Genomic DNA, 10,355 nt, shown 5'->3' with positions numbered 1-10,355 from the left:
TAAGGGCAGGTTTCACTTCTGCCATGGGAGTTTTCTTCTGGGCCTCCCACATCCCTCAATTTGGTGATGAAAGCAACCGAGTCTCGCCCCCTTGTCGCCACGTTCAATCAACAAGTGCAACAGTACGTTGAGATGACCACTTGGCGTCACAAATGCCAATGGCTGTGCCCCATTAGACTTAAGGTGCTGCCCAGACAAGCAGCCTGATACCGTCATGAGCAAAGTGTGCCTGGTTGTCACCTCTTAAGGCAAGTCGAGAGCGCGGCGTCCACCCCCAGGGCAAGTCACCAGCCTAGTGACATAGACTTTGAATGCATTTTGTCAGTTTGGACTTGTGCCGGTGATTAGTTTGTGTTGGCCTCATTGCGCTCTGTGTTTCTGCCCTTTGTCTTTCTCAAGCAGCGTAAGTGTCGCCAGGATTGTTTCCTGTGGGGATTCAATTTTAAATGGCAGCACATTATACTTGGAGCGATGTTGATGACAGGGTTATGAAGGGCCACTCGTGACAGGGGACAGGTGGATAAAAGAGTCTTATGGTGCCACTGCTTGTGCCTAAAATAAGATCTGTGCTTTTTCTTATTTTTAAAGGCCATTTTTACAAATCCGACTGGCATTGTGGCACAATGCATATGGCAGCCCCCTTGTGGGTGCAGCACCCTGGATTCAAAATCTGTACCCAGTCATTGTTAATGTGGAGTTGGCATATTCACCCCTGTCTGTGGGGGCATCTCTGGCACAACACCAAAGGCACGCTGGTTAGGTTGATTGGTGATACCAGGTTTCCCAAGTGTTAGTGTAGGTGTGTGTGTGTGACTGGGTGCCCAGCCTGGCACAGTGCTGCTGCAATTCACTCTGAAATGTGCATTTAGTGGGTAGGAAATGAGATACGTGTGTGTTTTTTAAATTGTCTTCTTTTATTTCTACCTCCACTCAGGCTCGAATGGAAGTTGATGCAGATGGCAACGGTGCAAAGATCTTTGCCTACGCGTTTGACATCACTAAGGGACGGGAGGTGGGACGCCCCCTGCAGGAGCTGTTGTGGTGAGTTTGCTGGCGGCGAGTTCTGTCGATTGTCTTATTGCTGTGTGTCTGATGAGAGTACTTAGCTTGTGCTCCATGTCGGGTTACAGGGAAAAACATCGCGGAGGAATTGCCCCAAGCTTCCAGGTGGTCCACATCAACTCGGTAACGGTTGACAACAGGCTTGACAACTTGTGCCTTGTCCCCATAGGCTGGAAGGCCAAGCCAGAAGAGCTGACCAGTAAACAGAGGTAACTTCCGCTCGTGTTTTGACCGCTGGCCGGTCTGAATGAAATGAGGCAAAAATGTTCGCAGAAAATCTGCGCAGTGCACACCAGCCAATGCTAACTCTTAAGGGCCTGTTTATACTTGATGCTCAGAGCGCGTACGCTCATGGCTGGCACGCGTTTCCAGTGTTCATTTGACGCGTCCTCTGAGCAGGTCCTCAGAAATGAACAAACAATCGTGGGGGGTGCAGTGTGATCAAAGTCGGAATGTGACGTCAGAGTCTCTCTTTACTATCTACACGTGACACTAAACCGCTCTGAGGATCCTACGAGATCGATGTGTTCGCTTCGGTGTTTGATGAATGGCCCGATGTGGCGAAGCAAAACACCGAAATGCGTTCGTGGTGCTTCGATATTCGAGGGTCGCTTATTCCCCATCATAACGACGCGACACGTTTTAGCCTCGCACACCATCTTCTGTGCCGTGTTTTTTTCCGCACCTTCATAACAGCAGCAGAATGTACGGCGGTGTGTTTGAGCCACAGATGGAAAAAAAAATAAGGACACGGCAAAATGGTGTATTTTGTGATTAAAGGGGAAATTTCGGCTTAAATCTCAAGATGTCCACTTTAACCTCATAGTTAATCATTAAAGCAGACCGTCGTAAACGCCATCTTAACACCGAGCCAGTTTTTAATCGCTACCTGCATCGGGGGCTTCCTTCTGACCTGACGGCAGCAATCGCCACACAGAAGGCGGCACACTCATGATATTCCAGCTCTCTGCACTTCTAGAATCCTTAAATTTATACTTGATATCACTTCATGATGAAATGCATTAAAACATTTCTATTACATTTTACAGAGAAATCATTTACTTTATTTAAATAATGAATACTGTTAATAATTACACATATGGGGGCGACACAGTGGTAGCGCTGCTGTCTCATAGGGAGTCGCGTCCCTGGTATTCCATTCCCGGAGTTTGCATGTTTTCCTCATGGATTCCACAGTGGGTTCAGGTTTCCTTCCAAGGACATGAAGGTTTGGGGATCTGGTGACACTGAAATGACGCCAGTGTATGTGCTGTGGTCACCTTGGGATGAGCTGATGCCCCGTCCAGGGATTATTTCTGCCTCGTGCCCAGTGCTACCTGGAATGGGCACGTCCCTGGATTGATGGATGTAATTATTAAACATCCTTGAAGTACCACACTGTTAGATTGCACTGGGCAGGCTGGTGTATGTTATGCCCTTCCAGTGTTCTGGTGGGATGAGTCCAGTGTTGTCAAAAACATTGAGTTATAATAATAATTCTTTGCATTTCTATAGCACTTTTCTCACTACTCAAAGCGCTCAGCAATTGCAGGTTAAGGGCCCAACAGAGCAGAATCCCTTTTGGCATTTACGGGATTCGAACCGGCAATTCATTATCAATTCACTAAAATGGCACCAACACTTGTTTTTACGTCAATATTAGGTGGGATTTTCTGCTTGCTTGTTCTTTTCACAGCAAGTTAAGACCCCTAGACACACACACACACACACACATGGAGCAGCAGCAGCGTCGTCGTCTCTGCCTCCTCTCATGTGCTCTGCTTCTCTGTGACTTTCAGTACATGCCAAACAAATCAGCAGCTGGCCCACTAGACTAGCTGAAATAAAGATTGAAAAGCTCCCAGTGACGATAAGAATATATTTTAATATACTCAAACATAGCTTCTTCTATCAGCTGCTCCCGTTAGGGGTCACCACAGCGGATCATCTTGCTCCATCTCTTCCTGTCCTCGTCATCTTGCTCTGTCACACTCATCACCTCGGCACCTCCATAAACCTTCTCTTAGGCTTTCCTCTTCTCCTCTTACCAGGCAGCTCTATCCATAGCACCCTTATCTCTCCTCTGCACATGTCTAAACCAGTGCCATCTCGCCTCTCTGATTTGGTCTCCCAACCTGAACCTAATCCTGCCCATCTTTGTCACACCCAGTGCAAATCTTCACATATTCAACTCTGCCACCTCCAGCTCTGACTCCTGTGGAGGACTTGGGACTTGAAATTTGGAATGTAGGTTACCCTCGGCCCATAGGTGCTCACTAAGAAACGGTTTTAAAAATTTTCTGGTCCAACCTCAAAATTTCTTATAGTTTTTTTTAGACCCGTTTGTATGTCTGTCCGCTTTTCACAAGAGATCGACTTCACGGATTTAGTTCCTTTTTTTTTCCTATAATTTGCTATTTCATTGCAGTAAGAATCATAGTTCGCTTGCAGGAACGATATATTCGCACTAATCTGAGACAGAGGCTGCGGGTCGAGGGGACGGGGAGGAGTGACGTTGGGAGTAGAGAGCCGGGCCAGGCCCTCCTCGCTGTCCTGTTTCACTAATGCGCGGGCGTAGCCTCGTGGGACTGCTAGCTCTGTTATCAAAAAAGACACCTAGAATGTATACAAAAACAACCCATTAGAAGTGACGTCATGCTCCTCCACGTTGTGTATGTGGTCCGCTCTTGAACGTTTCCTCAGGACGTTTCCCTGATTACTTTGCTGGGCTGTCGAGCAGAATTTTAAAGACCACAGTGGGAGTCATAAAGCGTTTACACATCTCCGCTGTAGGCAACCGGTGGCCTCGCTAACATGCGGTTTTAAAATTTCTCTGAATGTTTACTGAGGAGTGTTCTTTTTTTTTTTTTTTGACATTTTATTAGTTTCCTGAATGTTGGACGATCTCAGAGACGTTTGACCCAAGTGTTCTCCCTCAAGAGGAGTCTCATTATCGTTAGGGAGTGTTTGGTTTTTTTAAATTTTACTTTAAATAAAACCGTGTGATCGTCAGGTTTGTGAACGTCTCCCACCTTTCCCTGACTGAGTGTGGTATCGTCCCTTTTCAAAAGCATCGTATCAAAGTTGGGAATTTCATTAGCGTGACAACCCCAGTCCAGACGTCCATGCTGTGCCTGGAAGAGAAGCAGACTTATGGTGGGGCCTTTAAAAGACACATTAAACCTGAGGTTCCTAAGTTTAGTCCTGGGAGGGACCCCATGTTTGTGAAATTAATAAAAGCCTGCAGCCATTGGGCGTCTTTTGTCCTGTAAGTGTGTCGATAAGCAGCAAACAGCAAGTAGCCTACTATCACATCCCCCACCCCGCACAGTTTTCTCAGCTCAAGTCTGTTTACCTGCGTGTCAGTTGCTTATAGTGATGGGAAGTTCGGATCATTTTACCGACTCAGACCTTTGAGTCTCGTTCAGCAAAATGAACAAATCTTTTTTCAAGTCATTTCGTTCATTTCGTTCATTTTAGCAAAATATAATTAAAATGTTACCTTTTAACTCCCTAACACATCTACTGCTTACACAAATGTTGATCACAATAATTAATCAATAATTTATTTGTAACAGGATTATTTATTTATAAAATAACACACCACAGATCCTCAAGAAACAGTAACAAAACCATAGTGACAGAAATTGACAGACCTTTTTCATTTATAAGAAAATGCGTTTTAGATATTTTTGATAGTTTTATGATAATTTCTAAATATGATCCAACATACAACAAATGGAATTTTACGTTAGTATTTGACTGAGGTACTGAGCCGGTAAGTGGTCACGTGACAAAAGAACGAAAGACTCGAGGAATGAACTAATCAATTCTCTTTCCGGCTCAGACTGCATAGGTTAAGCTTATGGGGCTGTCACGTGATGAACGAACGACTCAAACCCGAAGACTCGAGAGATGAACTAATCAATTCTCTTTCGGGCTCAGACTGAGTTGGTCAAGCTTATTCCAATACAGAAACTATAGGAAGTTGCGCAAATGCGCATGCGCGACTGAACGAATCACTCCCACGAGACAACTCATTCTTTACGAGTCACATTAAAGATTCGTTCAAAATGAACGAATCGTTCAAGAATGACCCATCACTAGTTGCTTGGAGTTGTATAGAGTGAGAAGTCAAGCAAAATGACACCTTTTATAAATACTATATCGTTATTTGAAACACATGCATATCAAGTGTGTTCCGTGTCTACAACGATCTATGTAAACACATCATTAAAACAGAAACGTTTTACATGTTTTAGTAATAAATGACAAAATGTAGACATGAAGTATAATGTGTGAAGCCTGAATTCCAAATATCAAAGAAACACTTTCACAAAAAGTACAAATCTAACAGAACAAGTGCGCTTCAATTCAAGAATATAACTGCAGAAAAAGAACCCGCGTTAGGGTGCGACATTGACATGCATTTACTACGAGCGCTTCGGTGGCGCAACAGTATCGACTGTGACTGGTAATCTAAACTTCACGGGTTTGACCCCGGACGAGTCCCATTTTGAGAAGTGAGCTGCTTTTATTCTTACTATTTTAGAATAAAGACATACATTTGATTCCAGTCTGTAACAGTCGCTGCAATTTATGATACTCGTAAAGGTTAGCTTTGTTTTTTTTTTTTTAAATTCAGTTTTATTCTCTCAGCCGCGTTCGCAATCCTAAACCAAACTCCGCATTTGACACTGCTGTTTTCACATTGACGCGCTATAACAGAGGTCAACTCAGATCATGACGACGGTTCTGCATTGGATCAAAAATGCACTTTTGCCATCGCTGTACTTTGTATATGTACACGGGAAGCTCTGCACTCTACTTGTGACTTTACGCTGTAGGAAGTAAGTAAATAAATAAAGGTAAATAACATTCGATCTGGCTCTGACATACAAAGGACGGTGGATGTGCCCAAAACATTAACATTTATATGTTACTTACATAAGAGCCAGATCGAATGTTATTTACCCTGAGTTATGTACTTACTTTCTACAGCGTAAAGTCACAAGTGGAGTGCAGAGGGCATGCTCAAAAAATACGTGTAATGCCACGAAAAGTGCCTGCTGACAATTTAGTACGCAAGCAACGGTACGAGAATGCAGTTAGACTTTTTTTTGGGGCACATACACCGTCCAGATCTAAACACTAGCGTGGAGAGTCGCTCGCGTACTGAAGAGTCTATAGCTGCAGGTGGAAGCTGCCGTCGCTGTACTTTGTATGTAAGAGCCAGATCGAATGTTCTTTATCTTTATTTATTACTTACTCCCAACAGCGTAAAATCACGAGTGCAGAGCTTCCCGTGTACATATACAAACAAAGTACAGCGATGGCAAAAGTGCATTTTTGATCTGATGCAAAAGTGCATTTATGATCTGAGTTGACCTCTGTTATAGCGCGTCTATGTGAAAACAGCAGTGTCCAATGCTGGGCGGTTTGGTTGGGATCGTGAACGCGACTGAGAGAATAAAACTGAATAAAAAAAAAAAATAAAGCTAACCTTTACGAGTATCATAAATTACAGCGACTGTTACAGACTCTAATCAAATGTATGTTTTTATTCTAAAATAGTAAGAATACGAGCAGCTCACTTCTCAAAACGGACTCATCTGGGATCGAACCCGTGAAGTTTAGATTACCAGTCACAGTTTATACCGTTGTGCCACCGAAGTGCTCGTAGTAAATGCGTGTCAATGTCGCACCCTAACGCGGGTTCTTTTTCTGCAGTTATATTCTTGAATAAAAACACACTTGTTCTGTTATATTTGTACCTTTTATGAAAGTGTTTCTTTGATATTTGGACTTCAGGCTTCACACATTATACACTTCGTCTACATTTTGTCAATTATTACTAAAACATAAAAAACTTTTCTGTTTTAACGATGTGTTTACATAGCTTGTTGTAGACGCGGAACACACGTGAAATGCAAGTGTTACAAATAACGATACAGTATTTATAAAAGGTGTCATTTTGCTTGACTTCTCACTCTGTACAACTGACATGCAGGTAAACAGATCTGAGCTGAGAAAACTCTGCGGGGTGGAGGATGTGATAGTAGGCTGCTTATCCACACATTTACAGGACAAAAGCCGCTGACGGAGGGGTGCGAAGAGATTTAAGGTGGGGCGCATCTACAAGTTTTTTCGTAGGCTCTGGCATTTCTAGTGTTACAGGAGTCTGTGCTGACTGCAGCTTCTGCTGAGCAGGATGTCCCACACACCAAGGACTGCTGTGGGGTGTCCAGTTCACTCCAGCGTGGCTTTTGTGGGGTCATTGCCTAAAATGTCTCATAATGCAGTTAAGGCCCACAGCGCATCGCTTGATTTGTAACCACACTTGACAACGTCCACCTGCTTTTGAGTTGTGGCCAAAAGTTTTGAGAGTGACACAAATCTGAATTTTTGCAAAGTTTGCTGCCTCAGATTGTATGATGGCAATTTGCATCGACTCCAGAATGTTCTGAATTGCAATGGATCGCAAGGCTCCTCTTTGCCATGAAAATGAACTTCATCCCAAAAAAAAAACACTGCATGTCAGCCGAGCCACCAAAGGACCTGCTGATGTCACTTCAGTGATCCTCTCGTTAATTCGGGTGACAGTGACGACGAGGCTGGACATCACTCTTGACTTGAGTTACAATAGAGAGGTGAAGATGGCGTCAGGTGGCCAAGGAAAGTCCAGCAAGCGCCAGGAGTGTCTCCTAAAGTTGATTGAGCTGTGGGCACCACCAGGACAGAGCTGGCTCAGGAATTGCAGCAGGCAGGTGTGCGGCAGGTGAAGACTTTTGGAGGATGGCCTGGTGGGTGTCAAGAAGGGAGGCAAAGTCGACCATCAGGGACAGACTGATATTCTGGGATTGGACTGCTGGGGTCAAGTCATTGTCTCTGATGAATTCTCTTTCTGATTGTTTGGGGCATCCGGAAAAAAGAAAAGGCAAGCGGCACTCCCATCAGTCATGCGTCACTGTGCCAACAGTAAAGCACCCTGAGACCATTCATGTCACGTAGGCTCACTCACAATTGTGCCTAAGAACACAGCAGCCATGTATAAAGAATGGGACCAAAACATCAATCGAGGGCAACTTCTCCCAACCATCCAAGAACAGTTTGGTGACCAACATGATGGAGCACCGGGCCATAAGGCAAAAGTGACAACTAAGAGGCTCGGGGCGCAAAACATCGACATTTAGGGTCCACATGGCCAGGAAACTCCTCAGACTTTAATCCCATTGAGAAGGTGGGTGGGCAAACAAAAACCCACCGATTCTGATTCTGCAAGAATGGGCGGCAGCCATCAGTCAAGGTTTGGCCCAGAAGTTGATTGCCAGCCAGCCTGCCAGGGTGAATTGCAGAGATCTTGAAAAAGAAAGAAGGACCAACACTGCAAATCTGGACTCTGTGCCACGTAAACGTCATGTCGTTGTCAATAAAAGCCTTTAAACGTCCAAACTTCTTGTAATTCTACTTCAGCCTAAAAGAGAAACATCTGACAGAAAGACCTAAAAACACTGAAGCAGCAGACTTTGTGAAAACTAACACTGGGGTCATTTTCAGAACTTTGGGCCGTGACCGTAGTTGTGTGCCCCTCACCCAAGGGTGCAGGGTGGTATGAGCAGGCGCAGCAGTCAGGCTCTCTAATGCCAGGAGCAGTTCAGCCCGTAGTTTGAAGAGAAAGGCTCCATCTTGATGGGCAACTCAATGCTGCCGGCCCCTTCATATGCGCCCTCTTCATTTGCATTGTGCCAAGCGAGCCACATTGCGTCAAACTGTCGGGCTCTAAATGGGCTATCAGGCCTGACATTTATAGCTTTTTTGTGAATCCCACCTGGGTGTTTATATAGTGCAGTTATTGACACCGAGGGGACAACTGCATTAGTTTGTGATCTTGAGATGTGACAATAGGGACAGGCAGCTAAACTGAGGAAGACCAGAAAAGTGCAGCAGTTGCCTTCTTAAAAGTCAATGAAACCCGAGTGTATGCGTCATCTTCATCACTGTTGTGGTTTAATGTGTTAGTCACGTCAATGCGCATTAAACTAACGTCTCGGTGACTTGAGTTATTGTAAGCACAAGGTGCCATTTAGCTGGCTTGATTGGGGGTGCCGTCATTTCCCACTTTGTGTACCGGTGTTTCCTGTCAGCTTTCCTTTTCTAATTCCCGACTGTTGCATATGTTTGTGTGTGTTGGGCCCTCTCTTTATAAAATCTGAGCCCTGGTCTCGTTCTTCAACAGGGAGCAAAGCCTCTACTGGTTAGCCATTCAGCAGGTGCCTGCGGACCCCGTGGATGAGCAGTACCTGGACATGAACTGCACGCGGTACTACAATGCCAACGGGGAGGTGGTCGAAGAGGAGGAGTGTTCCTGCACGTATTACGAGTGTCACTACCCACCATGCACTATGATGGAGAAGAGGGTAAGCCGGAGATCCGATAAGCCGTCCCCCTCGCTGACCGCCGTTCCCTGCCTTGCGTGCCCACACTTTTTGTGTTTTTTCCCCCCCCCTGCAGCTCAGGGAGTTCAACATCTGCGGACGTTGCCAGGTGGCGAGGTACTGTGGCTCTCAGTGCCAACAGAAAGACTGGCCGGCGCACAAGAAGCACTGCCGCGAGCGCAAGAGGACCCTGCAGCTGGAGAGCGAGCGGAGCGGTGATCCTGTGGGTTAGGAGGTTGGGGGTGGGGGAGGAAGGGGAGGGCTGCTCCCACTTTTTTTGGAGAGGAATGGGATCAGGAACATTTGGACTTGTGCTCCTGCGGAGGAGGTCTGGTGGCCTCACGGTGGCATCCGTTCCTCCTTTTTGGTTTTTTTTTTTTTGGACTTCCTCAGTCAGTGAAAAGCCCCCAAAGAGTCCGGGGAGCATCTCCAGCTCTTCTTCAAGTACGAGTGGAAGGAATCGACTTTCTTCTGGGAGGAAGGCTCCCTTTCACATATTTATATCTTAATATATATTTTGTATCTTTATGTACAGTTTTTTTTTTTTTTTTTATGTTTGCTGTAACGTCGGTTCATTTGGACAGGCAATGATCTGAGTCGGCCACTCAACCCTCTGTGGCATGATGGGTAGTTCTGGCCAGTCATGGAGGGCCTCACCTGGACTCTGCAGGGAGTGACTAGTGGTGGGCCGCCAGCCTTCTCTGCCCCCCCCCCAAACTGTGGAGCTCCTGGGCCGGCCTGCTCACCCCAGCTTTGGTGCTGTGGTGCTTCTGAATGTGTGTGGAATGGCCGCTGCACTGTCTTTTATTGTCCTTATTATTATTATTATTACTATTTCTCTTTACACGGCAGGCAAAT

The 10,355-nt window shown here is 45.5% G+C and overlaps 1 protein-coding gene across 1 annotated transcript; it reads left to right on the top strand.

Annotated features, from left to right (window-relative positions):
* The first annotated feature begins 53 nt into the window (after nucleotides 1-53).
* Nucleotides 54-9,745, top strand: zmynd19 (zinc finger, MYND-type containing 19). The gene is made up of 4 exons (XM_039775617.1): nucleotides 54-1,041; nucleotides 1,131-1,271; nucleotides 9,299-9,479; nucleotides 9,574-9,745. The coding sequence occupies exons 1-4, from the start codon at nucleotides 941-943 to the stop codon at nucleotides 9,727-9,729; spliced, it is 579 nt and encodes a 192-aa protein (XP_039631551.1). The 5' UTR covers nucleotides 54-940; the 3' UTR covers nucleotides 9,730-9,745.
* The last annotated feature ends 610 nt before the right edge of the window (nucleotides 9,746-10,355 follow it).

Source organism: Polypterus senegalus, chromosome 13 (genome assembly GCF_016835505.1).
Source record: "Polypterus senegalus isolate Bchr_013 chromosome 13, ASM1683550v1, whole genome shotgun sequence".
NCBI lineage: Eukaryota > Metazoa > Chordata > Cladistia > Polypteriformes > Polypteridae > Polypterus > Polypterus senegalus.
Note: the sequence above shows the minus strand (reverse complement) of the source record. Positions and strands in the feature narration are given on the sequence as shown.